Source organism: Gracilinanus agilis, chromosome 4 (assembly GCF_016433145.1).
Source record: "Gracilinanus agilis isolate LMUSP501 chromosome 4, AgileGrace, whole genome shotgun sequence".
Classification (NCBI taxonomy): domain Eukaryota; kingdom Metazoa; phylum Chordata; class Mammalia; order Didelphimorphia; family Didelphidae; genus Gracilinanus; species Gracilinanus agilis.
Window position 1 is genome coordinate 396,837,537 of NC_058133.1, and position 21,782 is coordinate 396,859,318.

The 21,782-nt window shown below is 37.3% G+C and overlaps 1 protein-coding gene across 1 annotated transcript in view; it reads left to right on the forward strand.

Annotated features, from left to right (window-relative positions):
- Positions 1 to 21,782, forward strand: part of ARFGEF3 (ARFGEF family member 3) — a 215,742-nt gene that overhangs the window by 163,589 nt on the left and 30,371 nt on the right. Inside the window, exons 18-25 of the mRNA XM_044674613.1 lie at positions 257 to 407; positions 2,856 to 3,176; positions 5,225 to 5,358; positions 11,622 to 11,767; positions 13,987 to 14,166; positions 16,230 to 16,374; positions 17,542 to 17,664; positions 21,324 to 21,427. Of these exons, the coding sequence (XP_044530548.1) occupies positions 257 to 407; positions 2,856 to 3,176; positions 5,225 to 5,358; positions 11,622 to 11,767; positions 13,987 to 14,166; positions 16,230 to 16,374; positions 17,542 to 17,664; positions 21,324 to 21,427 (1,304 nt within the window). The remainder of the gene's footprint in view (positions 1 to 256; positions 408 to 2,855; positions 3,177 to 5,224; positions 5,359 to 11,621; positions 11,768 to 13,986; positions 14,167 to 16,229; positions 16,375 to 17,541; positions 17,665 to 21,323; positions 21,428 to 21,782) is intronic.

Consider the following 21,782-nt stretch of genomic DNA (forward strand, 5'->3'; position numbering starts at 1 on the left):
GGTGGGGAGGGAGGGTGGCCAGGTGCCCACAGAGAGTTCTCCGTGTGCCATCTTTGGCACCCTTGCCATAGATTTGCCACGACTGGTATGAGGTCTTTTCTAGCTTTAATATTCTAAGATTCATTGCTCTCTCTCTAGTATACATTGTCCTGCCATGCCTATACTTCCTTTCCATCATATGGCCTGTCTTTCTTTTTTTCCTGGTTGGCTTGCCTCTCTCCAACTGTTAATTTCTATAAATGTCTTTCTGGCACAGTAAAACAAAAAGTGGAACAGAAACTGGAGCAGATTGGGAAGGTTCAGGGGGTGTGGCTGCACACAGCCCATGTTTTATGCATGGATGCCATCCTCAATGTGGGCCTGGAAATGGGAAGCCACAATCAGGACTGTTGGCCACATGTATTCAGGTATGGAATTAGAGTTTTCTTTTCATCTTGAATGAGTGTCAACCCTGCCTTGGATTATGGCTCAAATGATACCCTTTTTGCCCTGTGAACTTAGTAGTATGTAATTTAGATCATAATCATAATAATAAGAAATTGATCAAACCATAAGGTATGGTTAGAAAGATAGAGAAGAGAGCTGCAACTAAATGTATATATATACACATATATATTTTATTTTACAGAGATAAGAATTGAGTTTAGAAACTGTGACTTTTCTGCTTAAAGTTATAATGAAAAAAGGGTATGTTATAGCTAAAGAATAAAAACAAATTTCTAAGTTAGGGGAAAATTATTCTGTGCAAGTACACCAATGGACACACATTTTAAAAATTCTTTCTACCTGCAATTGTGCTTGCATGTGTGGATAATTTTTTTAATCAAGGACAGTATTGAAATGCAGGATGCAGAAATGGAATGGTAACATTTGTAAATAATACAAAACACTGAAAGATCAACTAATTCTAATATTAAATAAATTATTTGAAATAACAAGTAATGAAAGTTTTAGCAAACTCCTTTTGTGACACAACTATGCAAAGTATCTACATAAACTATCATCAAGTATTATTCATAATGGGCATAAGCTAGAAGCCTCCCCAGTAAAATCAGGAGTGAAACAAGAATGCCAATTATCACTAATATTATTTAATACAGTATTAGAAATGCTAGCAATAGCAATAAGAGAAGAAAAAGAAATTGAAGGTATCAGAGAGGGCAAAGAGGTAATAAAACTATCTCCTTTTGCAGATGATATGATGGCATATCTGGAAAATTCTAGAGTTTCAACTAAAAACTTTTGAAACTATCACTAATTTTAATAAAGTAGCAAGATATAAAATAAACCCACACAAGTCATTAGCATTTTTATGTAATACTAACAAAGTCCTGCAAGAAGACAGAATGAGCTATTCCATTAAAATTTATAAATGATGAGATATTTAACTGTTCAGAATTTGAGATAAATATTTTATGGAATATCATGTCCCATTTTAGCCTCTATAATTAAAGATAGTCATGATGAATTTAAAAATTAAATAGAGCAATTAAAAAATTAGATGACTAAAGAATAAGACTGTGGATGAGTGGCTCAAAGAATGGAATTAACCAACCTCGAAATGAAAAAGTTGAAGGATAGATTAACAATAGTCTTCAGTTACAGGATGAGTTTTAATATGGAGTTGTTAATATTATATCTATTGCTTTCATTGATTTTGTTGATGCTAATTGTAATCCCTTTGAAGATATTTAATGTGGAATGTTATTGTCAAAAAGCCATTTTTGTAGCCCAGTCTTCTGAAAATGAGTCTCTTTGCATATAGCAAAGTGCCTGGCTCACAGAAGGCACTTAAACCTTTGGTGATTGTTTGGGTGACAGAGTATTTGCCAGGCCTATATTCAAAGCCTTTTCTAAATTGATAGGATTTGCTCAGAACTTGAGCACCATTGGCATAACCTTCCAGTATCCAGAGTTACTTTCATGCCATTATGAGCCATCAGAGTTCAATAGAGTATATTCTTCTGTCAGTACAGTGGTCTTTAGTCTTTCCTAAAGGTAGAAAGATAGACTTCAAGAATCCTTAATACCCTTATAGTCATAAGATCTTATTTGGAAAAAAATCAGTTCCAGGACACGAGAGAAAAATGAAAGGTTGAACAAGATGTTTTTAGGACTTTTCCCAGTGTTTCAAATATTCCAGGCAAGTCAACGAGTACTTAATAAGAGCCTACTATATGCCAGGAGAAGTGCTAAGGATTGGGGATATAAAGGAAAAGGGGGGATCAGTCCCTGCTCTCAATGAGCTTATAGTCTGGCAATATCATACATCCAGCTAGGTGCGTGCAAGACATGATAAATTGGAGATAATTTTGGGAGGAAGACATTAGCTTTAAGGGGAATCAAGAAAGGCTTTAAGGGGGCAGCTGGGTGGCTCAGTGAATTGAGAGCCAGGTCTAGAGATGGGAGGTCCTAGGTTCAAATCTGGTCTCAGACATTTCCCAGCTGTGGGACCCTGGGCAAGTCATTTAACCCCCATTGCCTAGCCCTTACCACTCTTCTGCCTTGGAACCAATACATAGTATTGATTCTAAGACGGAAGGTAAGGGTTTAAAATAAGGAAAAAAAAAGAAAAGAAAGGCTTCAAAAATGTATCAATACTTTTATATATATTTAAGAAACTAAGAATGGCAAAAGATATACCTATACATCTCCTATGATTATCACATGTCCAAACATATTGAGACTAGTTTAGGAGACCGAGATGAAAGAGAAGCAAGGGAAGTAATGGATTTTCTATTGGTTCTTACCATTTGAAATGTCAAGTACTGGGTGCTAATCCCAGGTTACCAACTATAACCCTAAACAATCTCAATCACTGCCATGTTCAATGGTTCCCTCTTCTCTTACTATAGAGTATGTGAATATGTTGCAACCCTGGAGCACAACCATTTTAGTGATGGAACAACTCAGCCTGCTGTGACTATCAGCCAACCCCAGAAAGCCTCTGGACCAACAGGGGTCTTGGCAGACTATGAATCAGAGTGTTCGCCCCAGGAATTAAATCTTGAGCAGGACAACACGCTACGTGGCACACCCATCATTCAGCAGCTGTCCATTCAGGAGCTCATCAAAGAAGGCAGGAAGGGCCGAACTTTTGATTTTCGGAGTGGCAGCCTTTTGAGTGGAAGCAGTGCTGCCAAGGCTGTCCTCACCCTTTCCACCCAGGCAGACAGGTATGTGAACATTCCCTTTTTCATCTTCTCTGCGAGATTTTTCTGCAGCAAGTCTCTAATTTTCTGGTAGAGAAAATAACTGGCACTTTCCCTTTTCCTAAAGTTTCAAAATAAAATTAAAAATAAAACAGCAAATATGATTCCAATATCAAGGTCCAGGCAATCTATCTACTTGTCCATCGACTGAGCCATTTGCCTGCCCTTTCCAACAGATTTGAAATGACTGAGATAATTAGACAGAGCTATAATCTCAAGTCCCAGTCATTGTGGTATGTTGTTTATTAACAGCTGTTTCTAGACATTCACTAGTTGCCACAATGGACATGCCAAGAAATATTTGCATAGTTCATTTTAATGTTCCACATGACAGTTGTCATCATGTATGTCCCATGGATATCCATTATAAATAGTGTTGGACTTGGAGTCAGGAAGACTTGAGTTCAAATCCCATCTCAGACACCCAATAGTTGTGTGATTCTGAACAAGTCACTTAATCTCTCTGAGTCTCAATTTCCCCTTCTGTAAAAAGGGATAATAATATAATATCTATATCACATGATTATTGGAAGGATCAAGTGATATATGTAAAAGACTTAATGAACTTTAAGATGCTATATAAATATTGACAGTTATTATTGTTAGAGGGTAAGAGTGTGGTAAAGAAAATCTCCCTTGGTTCTGTTCTCTCATCTATCACTTAACCTCTGTTAGCCACTATTTTCTTACATTTTTAAAGTAACATTTTCTTTTCCTCCAATAATTTTCTTACTTTTAAAATGAAGGTGAGCATAGCATAGTAAATAGGAAACTAACCTTGAAGCCAGAAAGACATGGGTTCACATCCACCCTTGGCAATATTGGCAGTGTGACTGGGCAAATCCCATTATCTTTCAATTCTCTAGACAATCCTCTAATCCTATATGTTGCAGAAAAGATGCCAACTCTCATTGGTAGAGAGAATTTCCTCACTAGGGAGTTCCTTATACCAGTGAAATCACAGGTCCATGCCACATTCCTATTCCTAAAATAAGCTTAATGTCTATCCTGCCTATATTCTCATGCCATTGTGGATGATCAAATGTCCTATGTAGTTCAAATACTTCTAAGTTGTTCCATGCTATACAAATGTAAGCTGGTAGTATTCTTTTCTCATTCTTCTCATTTTATATTTGATGGAGTCCTAGAATAAGTTGCCACCTTATTATTTTTCTTTTATGTCTGATATTCAATAGATTTTTTCAGATGAATAAAATGATTGCTTTTGTAGTTAAATAAAAGTGTTGGAATGGAACCCAAGAGCTTTATCTTCTATAGTCTCATGGGCAACATGTTTGGAAAAATGCTTCTCCAACTCTCCATGTGATACATTATTTGCCACATAACACCTCTTCCTTTGTATTATGGTTATTTGTGTACTTATCTTTCTCTTATTTCTAGAATCATAGGATCATAGATTTAGAGCTGGAAAGGACCTTAGAGATCATCTAATCCAATCAAGTCATATTGTAAGTGAGGAAACTGAGGCCCAGAGAAGTGAGCTAGGATCAGAAACCTGACCTTCTGACTCTAAATCCAACATTTTTTTTTCATAGAAGAACATTGCTTCTCAATGAAAAGGAAAGCACAGATGCTTAAAAAATCTTAGCATCTTAGTATCATAGTTCAGATGCTGAAAAAGACCTCAGAGGCCTTCTAGGCCAAGCCCTTCATTTTATGGATGAGAAAAAAGATCATGAAAGTCCATATAACTTGTTTAGAGTCACACAGGTAGTAAGTTCCTTGAGGCAAGGATGGTGTTTTACTTTATCTTTTTACATTATCACCATGATAAAAATATATGACATTTATATAGCACTTTAAGGTTCAAAAATTATCATATTTACATTATCTCATATGATTCAACAATCCCATGAATTAAGTGAATTATTACTTCTGTTTTACAGATGAGAAAACTGAGCTAACTTGCCCATAGTTTAGAGTATGGGAAATGCTGTTGTCTGGAAATTCTGATGTATTTCCAATTAATTTTTTCTGTATTTTGCACCTAGGCTCTTCGAAGATGCTGCTGACAAGCTGAATTTAATGGCTTTGGCAGGTTTCCTTTACCAGTTAAAAAAAGCTTCTCAATCCCAGCTTTTCCACTCTGTTACAGACACCGTTGATTACTCTTTAGCAATGCCAGGTAATGCTTTCCCTTTAAAAAATGGATACTATCAACCCATAGAGGGCCAGGGACATCAAAAGGCCACCGAAATCAATGACAACTCAGAGATAATGAATCTCAACCCTTTTTGGCTACAGGAAAGAAAATGTTCCCTTTGCTGTACCATTAAGTAGTTATACCTGTGGCACCTGGCCATTCATGTGTATGGGTGCTTGTGCTGGGCCTTGGGTGTGAAAGATCTCTTTTGATATTTGAAAACTATGCTTCTTTCTAATGTTACCATCCAGGCAAACCTATGTATATGCTGCTAGACTTGGTTCTACTTGCTAAGTCATGGTCTTCATCAGGTAGAAGCTGTGGGTTCATTTTCATATGTTAGCTTTATTCAATCAGGGAAAAACATCTCTTTCGTGCTTCAGCCTACTCTCCTCATACCAATAAGCTATTTTTTCTGATGCAAGCTATTGATTACCAAAGGGATTAGGCAAGAGAGAGTTTTTAGATCAGGAAGAATCCAACTGTATTCTCAGAACAATTATTCAGAGCATTTGCAATTGGTCAATCCCATTATTCAACTAGCATTTAAAAGGTGCTTTCTGTGTGCTGAGAAAAAAAATACAAAAATGAGTCCCTGTTCTCAAGGAGCTTATGTTCCATTAAATGGAAAGTTATTGTTATCTCTGTGTTCATGTATTGTTTGTTTATACAATACATATGTCTCTATTTATACATAGAGAATACTTGGGCAATAGAAATGAAGGTAGAGAGAGTTCATAATAGCTGTCTTCAAATGCCTGAAGCCCGTCATGTAGAAGAGAAAGTAGGTTCATTCTGTATTTTTCCCCAGGGCAAAAGTAGATACAGTGGATGCAAGTTATAGGGAGGCAGATAAAAAAACAATCTGAGGGAGAACTTCTTAAGTAGAACTGATCCTCTGTATGGTAGTGGACTCCTTGTTACTAGTATATAGTTGGAAAATCTTGAATCCCTGAATATTAATTTTAAAATGCACACTAGAAATGTTCCAACAGTAACGGGATGACCATCTGACAATAATGTTGTAAAAAGGATTCCTGCATGAAGTGGGAAACAAACTCCAAGTTTCCTTCCATATTTAAAGCTAATCTTAAGTACATCTTTAGAATCAGTGTAGATTTGTGACAGACTATCTCTCAAGGTGGCTACTTAACCTTCCCACAGGTTAGGGATTTTTGTTTTTTTTTTGTTTTCATACTACAAGTCAAGCTTGGCTCTCTACCAATCTACCTTCCGTATCTCCTGCCTTCTGAATCTACTCTGAGCCTAGAAGCTGGCTTTTTTTTAGCCCTTACCTTCCATCTTAGAATCAATACTGTGTACTGGCTCCAAGGCAGAAGTGCATAAAGGTTAGGCTATGGGGGTTAAATGACTTATCCAAAGTCATACAGCTAGGATGTGTCTGAGGCCAGATTTGAACACAGGATTTCCTATCTCTAAGTCTGCCTCTCAATCCACTAAACCCCCCAGGTGTCCTTAAAGTTGTCTTTTTAAAAAAATAAGTAAAAGCTTTCTTTTTTTTAATTCTTTTTTTTAAATTTTTAAACCCTAATATCTTTTATATATATCCTTCTGTATTAATTTTTTTATTTTTGTTATAGGGCTAGGCAATGGGGGTTAAGTGACTTGCCCAGGGTCACACAGCTGGGAAGTGTCTGAGGCCGGATTTGAACCTAGGACCTCCTGTCTCTAGGCCTGGCTCTCAATCCACTGAGCCATCCAGCCATCTTAAGAAAGAAATAATTTCTATAAATCCAGAAACAACAAACCTAGCTATTAAGAGATTTGAAGATTATATCTAATGGACTAGGAGTTACTAGAAAGAAGAGTTTAGCTGACTGATACCTATAGAAGATTAGACTCAACAGTTGAAGAAGAATGGAGAGAAGTGTTAAGAGCAAAAGAGTTGAGTGGCATGTGGGAAAGATCACAGCAGTTGTGACTATAGCCATAGACAGTAGAAATTAGAAGCAGAAAGAGGTGACTTAGTGGAGATGAGAATCAGGAATAAGGAAAACAAGCAGCTAAAAACACTCTGAGAGTGGAACAGAAGAAAGTCAGGGATTAAAGAAGAAAGAATCAAGTATGCTGGGGCAGCTGGGTATCTCAGTAGATTGAGAGCCAGGCTTAGAGACGGGAGGTCCTACATTCAAATCTGGCCTCAGACACTTCCTAGCTGTGTGACCCTGGGCAAGTCACTTGACCCCAATTGCCTAGCCCTTACCTCTCTTCTGCCTTGGAGCCAATACACAGTATTAACTCCAAAACAGAATGTAAGGGTTTCTATTTAAAAAACTTATTTAGTCCTTAGTCCTAAGTGACATCATTATCTGCATTTACTGCTATAGTTCAATGTAGTCATTTAAATAGCCAGGGAAATGTCTAGTGAGCTTGTAAATGATTTTTATGTAGAACAGCTCATTCCTATAGGGTTCCTTGATTGCCAAAGGCTTACTATAGTGTGTGTGTGTGTGTGTGTGTGTGTGTGTGTGTGTTTCTATGTCACTAGCAACCTTTTATTTTTATGTTTTACAATGTGATCTGTCTTTACTTTCCACGTTGCTTATCAGTATCAAGGATGCTGACATCTTTTTTCTTTGCCTTTAGCAACGCATATCTTTATGCAAGCCTTCAACTTCTTCTGTGTTTCTCTATGTCTGTCTTCTTTCTAGTCACTTCCCCAGGCTGTCCTTGTAAGAACGAGGAACAAGTTGGGTATCCTCCTAGCACCCTTCCTCCGCAACACTCTTTCGAGCTGGGGCAGTCAGCAGGGCTGCTGTTGTTATAATGGTTTGGCTGCACTCCAGGTCTTTGTCGCTAACAAGCCCAGATTCTCCTTAATAGCAGCAAGGGGTGTTAGAAGCTGCTTATCAAAGGACTTACAAGTGGAAATAGGTGGAGGCAGATTTTCAAATAGAAGAGCAGTGCCACAGAACTAATTTTCAGCCCCTCCCCATAAGGACGATCAGCCAGGATACTATGGTATTATGGAACCTTATTCCAAATTTCAAAACCAACAGAACTGTGAAAACATAATAATACTTTTTTGTTATTATGCAATGGATCCGGGATCTCATAAATCCATCAACACTGGTAATCCATAGATCGCAATCTACCCATACATTTCCATCTTGCTTATGACTCGTGTCAGTGGCTTAGAAATCTTCCACAAGATTGCATCCAGGATGCATAGAACCCAACTTTAGGACTTTGAATATTACATGGGAGCCAGTGTAGGACACAGACTGTGCATTTTTCCTTACTTCCACTCAATGAGTAGCCCACCTCCTTTTCTAGTCACACATTTCCTTCCCTATAAGCCAAATAACGTCTGAATAGAATTTCCCGTGTGTATACATATATACATGTGTGTATGTGTGTACTTATACATGTGTGTCTATTTCTACAAAGATGCATATCTGTGTGTAATGTGTATGTGTGTGTGCATATACCTATATATAGAATATGCTACCCACCTCCTATCAGAGAAATATACTTTACATCATACTAAAATATACACACACAAACAAACTGTGTATATACTTCTCAGTCAGGAGACGGGCAGCATATTTTCTCTCTCTCTGCACATATATATATATACATTTATGTTTATTTATATGCATATACAACTATATATACACATACTGTGTATATATGTAAATGGCTTGTATACATACATACACACCAATTTTATACACATACACACTACCCAAAAGTTGACTATATTCATATGTATTTATACATGTATGTATGTATGTATATACAGACCCTATGGATATATGTGTGTGTGTATGTGTATATAAAGAGAGAAAAAGGGAAGCAGAAAACATAGAAATCAATTATTCTGCGTCTGCAGTTAGCATTGGAAGCAGCTGGGGATCACTAATCTATTCTTTCCCTAGGGAGAGCGAAGGAATGCAATTTTGCTTTGCTTTATGGCTGGCATAGCAAGGGAACTGGAGAAGGGCAAAACATAAACACGAGTTTGGGGGAGGGGGCCGGACATCTCATTTTTTACTGAATTGGAGGCCGGTTTAAAAAGATGGAGTCATTACTTCCAGAAGAGGGAAGATATAATGTCCTTTTCTTTTTTCCCACCATTGTATTAATACTGCCTAGGCAGGCTCTCTATGGCAGAACATAGGACCCTTTCCCTCACTGAAGAGCTGATCATTTTGCAATTTAGCAAAGGACTGGGGGGGGGGGACTTTTCTGATTAGTTTAATTGGGGATCCCAGGTTTAAATTTGCATCACTACTTGATTCAATAAGTTGTTAGAGGCAAGCTTAGGCAGGACCCTGGTATAGAGAAGAATAGAATACTGAATTTGGGATCAGGAAAACCTGGTTGTGAATCTTGTGTGATACACTTACTAGCTCGGTAGCCCTAAATAAATCATGGTCCTTGGGCCACAGTTCCTCCAACTACAAAATGATGGAGTTATACTTCTCCTCTAAGATTCCTTCTAGTTCTAAATCTATGATCTTTTGCTTCTTTGACTGATTATGTGCCTATATAAACTCTTCTTCAGCACTTGGGCTGCCTGAGAAATGGTTCCAGATTTTAGATACAACCATCATCACCACTGTCAAGAAGAAAGGTGATTTGGGCAACTATCAGATCATTTCTCTATTCTCTTTCACTGATAGGATGCTGGCCAGAGTTCAGATAAACTACCTTCCATATCACATAATGTCAGCATGCCTCTTGGAATGCTAAAGTGGCACTAAGAAAACACAGGGAAAATGAAAAAAATCAAACCTCAATGTTTCCTTGCTTTAAAAAAAAAAGTATTAAATCTTGCCTGCCCTTTTCTGAATCTACCCACATTCCCAGGGTCTCCAGAGGTTCTGAAACTATAGAGTATGATGAAACCTGCCATTTCCACTGCTAATTGGTATTCATGCTGAGTTGTGGGTCATCTAATGTCTCTGTTATTCTGCTGAAGCAAAAACAACAGGCTGTTTGAATGCCTCGGCCAGTGCTATTTTGACATACGACCACCATCTAGCTCTACAAATCACTAGTCACTTTATTTAGATAAATTTCACTAGATTTATTGCACAATTAAATTTCATCTCAGAAAAACAAGAAAGTGGCTGGTGACCATTTTTCTTCTTCAAAGATCTATTTGCTGGTTTTCATTAAGCTGTACTCTGCTTGACAGTCTACAGAGGATATTGGCTTTTTCATAGTACTCATGAAATCCCAACAGAAGAAAGTGGATTCTTCTGCAATACTGTGTTATTATTGAGGGTTTGGAGGACTGTGTGCTTATGGTGAGCTATTTAGTAGGCCTGATTCTGCTAGATATTAGTTTATAACTTTTGTTTATTTATTTTTAATTAATTATTAACTTTGTACAATTAATGAGTACTTATTTTTCCCCACGTGCTCCCTTTTACCCAATTGGAAAAAAAAAAAAGAAAAGCAAAACCATCTTAAGAAATATGCTTAGTCAAGCAAAACAATTTCTCCAATTGTTTGTTTAAAAAAATCTATGCCTCATTCTGCATCTTGAATTCATCATGTCTCTGTCACAGGGTGGACAGCATCCTTCATTATGGGTTTTCTGAGATAGTGGCTGGTCATTACATTGATAAAGGCTCTTAAGTCTTTCAAGATGTTTGTCTTTATAACTTTGTTGTTGTTATACATATGTTGTTATCCTGGTTCTGCTTACTTTATTCTGCATCATAATGTTCATACAAGTATTCCTAAGTTACTCTGAAACCATTCTTTATCTCATTTCTTATGACATAGTAATATTCCATTGTATTAACATAACAGCTTGTTTTCCCCCAATATGTGCCACTCCCTTAAGGTTCCAGTTTTTTGCCATTAATAAAAGAACTACTAAGAATATTATGGCACGTGTGGGTCCTTTCCATCTTTCTTTGTTCTCTTCAGCAGTGATATCACTGTGTCCAAGGACATTCACAGTTGAGTAACTTGGGGAACACAGTTTCAAATTGCTTTCCACAGTGGTAAACCAATTCACACCTTTACCAACAATAGTGCATTAATGTGACTTTCCCCTCCAACCTTTGTCATTTTTTTCTTTTTTAAGAAATCTTTTCTTTTTAATGTTAACAACATTGCTAATTTGAAAGCTATGAAGTAGAACCAATTGTCCTTCTGAACGTGTTAATGCTTTGTCCTTTAATGTATATATTTATACACATATGTATATGTCACCAAGGGTTGGCTGCTCCTAGTTTCACATTTTGTCACCTTTCTTATAGGAGAAGTTAAATCCACTCAAGATAGGAGAAGTGCTCTCCACCTATTTCGTCTTGGAGATTCAATGCTCAGGATAGTCCGGAGTAAATCTAGGCCACTCCTCCACTTCATGCGCTGCTGGAGTGTTGTTGCTCCTCATCTGGTAGAGGTGAGTGTTTGTAGAAAGCAGGAAAAATTTGGCTAACTCCAGGCATTTCCAGGACAGAAAAGTCTTAAGGGCAGTTATATGTGTGTGTATGTATATACATGGGTATGTATATATATATATATATATATATGTGTGTGTGTGTGTGTGTGTGTGTGTATGCGTACACACATACACATTTCATTTCATTCAGAGATAACTATTTTATAGTATTTAGTACCTTATAGTCATATGCACATATATACATATATGCATATATATGTGTTCATAAAGAATAAATATTCATTTTTAGAGGGAATTAACTCTCCTAATGGAATAACAGATTTGGTCCAAAATACATGTGTGTGTCTGTGTATGTATATATGTGTGTGTAAATAGGTATTTGGATAGACAGAGATAGATAGATAGATAGATAGATAGATAGATAGATAGATAGATAGACTGACAGAGACAGAGAGAGAAGATAGATAGATAGATAGATAGATAGATAGATAGATAGATAGATAGACTGACAGAGACAGAGAGAGAAGATAGATAGATAGACAGACAGACAGACAGACGGAGAGACAGAGAGGGACAGACAGACAGACAGACAGACAGACAGATAGATACAGAGAGACAGAGAGACAGAGAGAGTCAGATAGATAGATAGATAGATAGATAGACAGACAGACAGACAGACAGACAGACAGACAGACAGACAGGTATTTATGTGTGTGAGTTTGTGTGTATCCGTATATATAGTACCTTATGGAAATTATGACAGATTAGAGAAGTCCCTTCATAGCATGTAGTAGAATAATTCCTACTTTGTACTTGGGTCTATCCACATATATACACAAAATTATAGATTACATTCCAAAAGTCTTAGTTAACTTATTCAAGATATATATATAGATATATGTATATGTATATATATATATATGGATACGGATAGACTTGCAATTTTATTGATAGAGGAAATTTTGTCCTACCAATGCATATAGGTAACTGCTCTGAAATTTAAAGAGCTATGTGTCAGATGTGGGACTTGACCCCAAGTCTTCCTGACTATGAGACAGACATCTCTAACCACTACTCCACCTTGCCTTTCCTGATGTATAATTATTGCTGTATGCTAGTAGCATTCCATAAGTCACAGCATAAAATTAATTGGCACAACTTCATAAAAGTAACGCCATATGTGATATCTGGAGTGTCGTTATCAAGGGGACAGGGAAAACATTGATTGTCACTCTGTTGCTCTTCCCTACAATGATATGCAATATGGTACTTTACATTGCCTTCTTCAAAAAGCATCCAGTATTGAATTAAATGAGAAACAGAGAAATGGGCAATTTCCCATTCCTCCTCTGGGAAAAGCAGGTCAGTTTGAGTGTAAAAACATCTTTATGTTCTTGCTAGTCTGTCACACTAAGCTCCTTAAAACTAAGAATTATGTCTTCCACTAACTTTGTACTCACTCTAATACCTAGGGTAGTGCCCTGCAAAAAGCTCAATAAAGGTTATTAACTAGCTGCTTCTTGGATGCCTGGAAATGCTTTGTTCTGTGATGTCTTTCCTCAGTTTTATTGTGGTTCACACATAGTATCTTTCATCAAATGGCCAGAAAGTATTTTACAGAATTTAATTCAGCCACCCAAGAACAGTTTGGTGGGTATGAAGGGTAACCATGATTTGACTTGTCAGGCAACAGTAAACCACAGAGGAGTTAAGGCCTATTTTTAAAGTCAAGTCAATGAGCATTTGTTAAGCTTGTGCCATGTGCCAGGCACTGTGTTTAGGTCTAAGGGCTAAGCATTTTTTTTAAAAAGTGTTGGTGACAAGTCTAGGAATGTGCCTGATGTGTCCCACAGCATTATTATGGAGAAAACATCTTCATGATGGAATATATTGTGAATTTAGCAAGGAAAAGGTTTAAATTTAAAAAAAAAAAACAGAAGTAATCAGCTCCTCAGATTTTTCTTGTAATAGTTGAGCTTTAGTATTTTCATTAGCACATCTGATAAATTGGGAATATGACTCATGAACTATATATATATATATATATACTTGAAAAATGAAATTATTGCTTAAATTGGCAACCCAATTTCTAAAATTCTCTTGGAATTTTTTAGTCAACTGCTAAATATGATCCTTGTAGAAGCAAAGAATCCCTTCAGAAAGACTTGACGTACCTAAATCCTGAATGCTCTTCTACTCTCAACTCTTTTCCACAACAGGCCGCCTGCCATAAGGAAAGGCATGTTTCTCAGAAAGCAGTCTCCTTCATCCATGACATCCTCACGGAGGTTCTGACAGATTGGAGTGAGCCCGCTCATTTTCATTTCAATGAAGCACTGTTCCGTCCCTTCGAACGCATCATGCAGCTGGAATTGTGTGATGAGGATGTCCAAGACCAGGTGAATAGCCTCAGTCAGCAACATGTGGGAGAAGGAAGAGTTCCCCAGATATGATGGAAACTTTAAGTGGTTTGCTTATTCCACTGGATTGTAGAGGAAAGATTCACATTGTATATAAGAAGAGAGAAAGTGTCATTACTTCCAAGTATTTGCTTACCTCACTATTTTTTCCTAACGTATTCATTGTAAATGTCCTCTCTTTCTTCTCTGTTCTTGTTCCCCTACTTGTCCCTGACCCCTACATTTAATGGCAGATGAGCTAGCTTCCTATTTCACTGGTCTCTTTGAGGACTCTAACCATATCTTGTTTCCCTTCCAGCATGAAATATAGTGCTCTACACATAGTAGGTTCTTAATAAACATTTGTTGCATTTTGCTCTAAAGCAGTGGTTCCCAAACTTTTTTGGCCTATTGCTCCCTTTCCAGAAAAAAATATTACTTAGCACCCCCTGTCACATACTATCACTGCCCCCTTACAGTTATTCACCACCCCCAAATGCACCCGTGGCCATCACCATCTCCCTGGATTGCTGCAGCACCCACCAAGGGGCGGTGTCACCCACTTTGGGAATCACTGCTCTAAAGAATTATCAGAATTGCCCTCAGTTTCCATTTTAGATGTAAGATTTTAATAACTATACATATTTTAATTTTTATTTATTTAGAACATTTTTCCATGGTTACATGATTCATGTTATTTCCCATCCCTCTCCCCTCACCCCTCCAAAAGCTGACAAGCAATTCCACTGTGTTATATATGTATCGTTGTTCAAAACCTATTTCCATATTATTCATATTTGGACTAGAGTGATCTCTTAAAGCCAAAACCCCAATCATATCCCCATCAAACCACATAATTAATCATATGTTTTTCTTGTGTTTCTACTCCCACAGTTCTTTCTCCCAATGTGGATAGTGTTCTTTCTCATAAATCCCTCAGGATTTTCCTGGATCATCGCATTACTGCTCAGAAAATTCTTTCACATTTGATTGTGCCATAATATTTCAGTTTCTGTGTACAATGTTCTCCTAGTTCTGCTCATTTCACTCTGCATCAATTCCTGGTGGTCTTTCCAGTTCATAAATAAATCCTCCAGTTCAACATTCCTTTCAGCAAAATAGTATTCCATCACCATCAGATACCACAATTTGTTCAAACATTCCCCAATCGAGGGATACCCCCTCATTTTCCATTTTTTTTGCCACTATAAAAAGCAACGCTATAAATATTTTTGTACAAACATTTTTCCTTTTTATCTCTTTAGGGTACAAACCCAGCAATGGTATGACTGAACCAAAAGGCAAGGCAGTCTTTTAAAGCCCTTTGGGCATAATTTTAAATTGCCTCCCAGAATGGTTGAATCAATTCACAACTCCACCAGCAATGCATTAGCAGCCCAATTTTGGCACATCCCCTCCAATATTTATCGCTTTCCTTTGCTGCCATATTGGCCAATCTGCTAGGTGTGAGTTAGTACCTTAGAGTTGTTTTTATTTGCATTTCTCCAATCAGGAAGTACTTAGAGCACTTTTTCATGTGATTATTGATAGATTTATTCATGTATGATTGAATTATGGTTCTTCCATTTACTAACTATGTGACTTTGGGTTTCTGAATCTAAGTATTTTTTTAAACCTTTAACTTCTGTGTATTGGATCCTTGGTGGAAGAGTGGTAAGGGTGGGCAATGGGAGTCAAGTGACTTGCCCAGGATCACACAGCTGGGAAGTGTCTGAAGTCAGATTTGAACCTAGGACCTCCTGTCTCTAGGCCTGACTCTCAATCCACTGAGCTAAATCTAAGTATTTTTTTTATCTCTTTAAGTCTTAATTTTTTAGAATTGGACTAGATTACCTATAAGATCCCTTCCAACTCTAAACATGGGGAAGGGGAAATCTAGTTTGTGATATGAATTCTTTTGATCATTCATTACCTCTGAATGAAGGTAAAAAGAGCTAGATATCAAAGAGGGATCCCTTGTCTTTTCCAAGAATTTTATTGCATCTCTTGAATGAGGGGCTATAAGAACTAACTTTTTTTTTTTTCATTTGGTTTTAACTCAGGTCGTCACATCAATAGGGGAGTTGGTCGAAGTATGTTCTACTCAGATCCAGTCAGGATGGAGACCCTTATTCAGTGCCCTGGAGACAGTACACAGCAGTAACAAATCAGAAATGAAAGAATATCTTATGGGAGACTACTCCATGGGTGAGGATATTTGACTGATTCTTTCTTTTTCAGTCCCTATCACACATTTTTGTAGGGTTAAGAGAGACGTAAACATGTTAAAAAATATTGAGGAAGACACTTGCTAGGGAGAGATTAAAGTTTAAAGGAAAGAAGAGATCAATGGGTTAAACTCCCATATGACATGTGAGGGGTGACATTATAGGTCCAAAATGATGGATGATTGGTCTTGGGAGAAAAGGCTACCGTCTCACCTATTGAACACAAAGCAAAGGAGAAGATAGATAAAGATAAAGAAAAAGAAAAAAAAAAGTTTATAATGGATAGCCTTAATTGCCTCCATAAATCAGGAGGGAAAGTCATCTTCTATGTGAGAGGCAGAGACAAAGAGACAGAAAATAAGAGAGAAACCAAGAGATAGACATAGAGATAGAGGGGGATGAAGATAGTGACAAGGGAAAAAAGAGAGATAAATGAAGGATAGAGGGTAGAAGTTTGGAACTGCCACTAGAGAAATATGCTGGAGAGTCCAACCAAGGTGAATAGAAAGGCTGACTTGCAATTCAGAGCACATAATTGAGGTTATAGCATATAAATTTTTAGGAGGCCCAACTGGTATACTTCTGTGACTCTTGCTAGTCATACAAGGTCAGAGACAAGTCCTCCAAAGTTGACAATTAGCAAAGGATGAACAAGAGAAGAAAAAGGAGTAGTGTTGGGGGAAAGAGATTTTAGTTCCACTAAGGGCTACCTTCCCTTATAGGATGTTAGCCAAGGCTTCCTTTTCATGCTTGCTAGGTCAAAATATCATTAAAAGATTCCAGCCTATCCCTCCCAGAAGACTATGTTGAAATCCTCTCAATCCTTCTTGATATTCCATAACTACCAATGATAGAGCATTACAAGAATTTAATGAATCAGACTCTCTCTTCACGCATCTCAGCCTGGCATCTTCTCTGTGAAGTGCCTATACACCTGCAATGTACTCATTGTTTAGAAAAACAATATTTGTATGCAAGCTCATGACTCTGTTCCCTGGATACCAATGGACTTTTGTTGAGTAGTTGTCAGTTCAGTGGTAAGAGTGTGTCTCTCTGATAGTTCCTTTTGGGAGTTGTTTTAGAGACGCTCTCAGTTTGGCTAACCTCAAAGATGACACACTTACCTTCTGAATTTCTCTTCCCATAGGAAAAGGTCAGGCCCCTGTATTTGATGTCTTTGAAGCCTTTCTGAATACGGACAACATCCAGGTGTTTGCCAATGCTGCCACCAGTTACATTATGTGCCTTATGAAGTTTGTCAAAGGATTGGGTAAATGTGACTTTCTGTGCATTTAATTTAGCTAAACCTGTGTGTTCTCTTTTCAAGATGGTATTTGTCTGGAAGCCAGACCCTTTGTCACTAGGCATACTGTGTGCTTGGGAGGAAGCAAGCATCCTAAGACTAGAACAGATGGTAAACAGTGTGTGTGATGTACCAGAACCAAAACACTTATTGCCAAAGTCACTTGGATGCTATCCAGAGCTAAATTACAGTATAGTGATTTTGGAACTATATGCAGAGTGTAGGTCTATGAAGAAACATGTTGTGGAACATTCACATCTCTTTAGTCCATCTTTTTAATTCTGACAACATGTAACATTATGATATTTAGTAATCATAGTTGACTACATCTATATACTACTGTTTTGTAGTTTACAAAATACTATTATCCCAATGACCTTGCAAGAATAAGTAATGGGATGCCCATTTTTATATGGGGAAATTGAAATCCAGGGATTTTCCCATGGTCACAGAGTGACAGAGCCAGGGCAGAATTTCATTTTGTTTGACTCAAAAGATAATGTCCTGTCCATTTTTAACTTGTAATTTTGAACCATAATGAAACACTTTCTTAAAGACCAGAATCTCAGTGGTCTAAATTCAATGTAGAGCCCCTAATGAGATGATTTTAAATGGGCCCCTTTATTCTTTGTTATTTCTAAAATTTGTTTCCTGTTGAAATGAGCTCGTGAGTCATACAGAAATACTCTTTGACCCATCATATTTAGACCCTCTCAAGTTACTGCTTAGCATGTTTTATATTCTCTATAATTTTTATATACACATATATTGCTATATTTGATATTAAGAGAAGGACTAAGGTAGACTGATAACTACCTAGGAAACTGTTCACTTCACTTCTCTGGGTCAGTGCACAAAGAAGTCTTAGAGATATATCGTATGAAAAACATTAACTATTTTTATTTATAGACTGAGGTAAAGACTGAGGACCCTACAAAGTGTCCCTGACACTAATGGGAACTAACTCTCCAACCCACAGAATCTAAATTTCCCTCACGGGAAAGTCTTCTGGTCTTCAAGTCTACTCTCCCAGCTCCCTGTTCTAGCTATTCCCACAAAACCTCACTTCTCTACCTGGCTATAACTCTCAGCCATTGTTTTGGTTATATTTCTTAGAAGTTATCTCCAATTTGCTAAGCGTGTATTAAAAAATGACTAAGTCCATCCAAAGAGGGTCTAAACCCTAAGGTAAACTCTTAGAGCCCATAAACAAGATTTTCCAGGTAAAACCTTTCAGGCAAATTGTTAGAATGTAGCAGGTAAAGTTATATCTTCTTAAGGATGTATTTAAGTTTATCAGGAACCTCCAAATTTCTCCAAAATAGGTTAGATCAAGATAGCCAACAAGAGCTCCTCCTTCCTTTCCTCAGCCTAGGATAGGAAGAAGTATCAGTTGCACCTTCAAATCTCTTCCTCCTCTGCCCTCTGCATTCCAGAATCCTTTCTCCAGAGTTCCTAGCATGTACCCATCTTAAAGACAACTTTTACCTTCTCTTAAAACTTACTCTTATCTCTATAAGTCTGCTACTGATATATATATATATATATATATATACACACACATATATATGTATATATATATATAATTTAACATAACTTAAGCTTATCTCAGGTTCAGATTCATCTCATCCCAGAAGTTTGAAAATTACCTCATTAAAATATAACCACAGATGGTATCGAGCTTGAGAGCAATGTTAAACACAGGGTATGGTACTGAATGTTTTTGTTCAGAGCACAAAGGACCTGACAATTCTACATTTTTTGAAATAAGAAAACAAGATACAAATAGGCTGACATTATTCATGTCCTACATAGACAGAGATGGAAATTGAATCCTGAAATGCAAACTGTAATCAAATCTTAAAGGCTACACTGTTCAAGGGCAAGTGCCTTCTTATTTGGGCTGGCTCATGGCAATTTCTGTCATTTGTACTACCAAAATTCTGTTAGATTGTGTATTTTTCATAAGTGGTAATCTGGACCAAAGGTAAGCTCTTATGTCATCCTAGGAAGGATGGAGGCTTGGGAGAGCTAACTTACAAGGAACAAATAGGAAGAATTATGGTGACCACATAAATGTACTGTGCTCACAAAGCTACTAAAATAAGAAAGAGAGGAAAGCACCTTAGAAACCAGTCTGGTTCAAGCTATGCCCATCCAAAAATCCTTTCCAACAAGGGGAACAAATGACAGAATCTCCTGATGTAAATGATTGTACTTTTGGAAGCCCTTCAGATACTTGAAAGATAGTGATGACATTTCCTAGTTCTACTTTTCTTTGGGGTAAAATAACCTTAGTTTCTCTCATTGATCTCAATGACATATTCTCCAATACTTTCACTGTTCTGGTCAACCTCTTCCATTCCATTTTGTCTATATCTTTCCTAAACAATAGTGTCCAGAACTGAACACAAAACTCCAGATGTAGCCTGCTGTATTACATATAATTGTTTATAACTCTTACCTTCTGTCTTTGATTGGTACTAATTATCATTTTCAAGGCAGAGGAGTAGTAAAAGCTAGGCAACTGAAGTTAAGTGATTTGCCCAGAGTCACACAGCTAAAAAGCTCCTGAAGCCAGATTTGGATCCAGGATCTTCTGGCTCTCTAACCTGGCTCTCTATCCACTGAGCCTCCTAGCTACCCTGTATTATATAAAATTTTAATCACCCATTTCATATCTGGCCAATTTCATGTGGTTTATTATCAAGAAAATTCTTTAAAATTCTTCCTTTGAATTATACATAATATAGAGCATATTAGAAATCAGCCTGAGATTTTCATTTATAATACTTAATATTCAAATAGATCTGTGATCACTTTGTTTCAAGAGTTCCCTCCAGTGATGCAGATTGTAATCCATCCAGGCTTCCATATCCTGTGCAGCTCTTATTTATGCCTTCCTGAAAGTTCACAATAATGAGTCTACTCCGTTTACGATATCAGTACTGAATTTGAATGAGTGAATCTGTGGGAGATGCAGTGGAACAAGGGAGGATTTGTGCATGGCTATTCTCCGCAAGAATTTGACTTGTACAAGTGTGATGAGGTATTAAATTAAAGAATAGAAAATGTGTTTTTTTTTCCAAGAAGAAAATATTCCTCTTTACTCATTTGCTTCTGAATTTTAACCAACACTTAGTAATTATGTCTGTTTACCCACAGAGGAGGGTGCTAGTTATCTATAAATGTAGATAATTGGAAACAATTGGAATCGTGCACAATGATTTTATTAAAATGCACAAGCTGAGCAATTACAAAAAGGAGGGAAGTAATTGCAAGTGGCTGATACAATCAATGCTGTTTTCTTATAGGAAACCTGGAAGCTCCTACAGAAATATGATACATATGGACAAATAACAGATGCAAATTAAATGTTCCTGATCTGCATCCCCTAATATTTAGTGTCTTCCCAAACTCCCATGCCATTGCAACTTAGTGTTAAGCAAAACAAAATAGACATTTTCCCAGCTAGAGAGAGGACGTATGAACTCCCTTGGAGACATAAGGTTTATGCTTGATAAGGACCTTTACGGTTTTTATTACAGCCTTCCCTCAGCAAACTGGCTCCAGAAATAGTATGATGGTAAATTGACCCTTTTGCTATTTATCTTCCTGTCTTCTAGGAGAAGTCGAGTGTAAAGAGATTGGGGATTGTGTGCCAGGGTCAACATCAACATCAACAGACTTGTGCCTTCCCGCTCTGGATTACCTCAGGAAGTGTTCTCAGGTATGCTTAAAATGAGCATCCGGGTCTCAGAAGACTTCAGATCTCTGGGTCTGAAATGATCCTAGGAAGAAATTGGTATAATGTTGATGGTGTCCTACACTTTCTGCTGTCCTGGGATGAAGAAGGAGTGGGGGAATGGATTTGGGGACTTCTTCCTCTCTCAACCCTTCCGAATAAAAAGAAAAAAAGACAGTGGATACTATCTTTGATAAAGGTAGTTAATCTCACAGGTCCCTGATGATGCTTAGAGACTACATACCAATTCAAGGGTTCTTAATTTTTTATGAGATGTGGATCTTTTCATCAAATCTGATAAGGCTTATGGATTCCTTAGAATTAAATGCTGGATGCCATA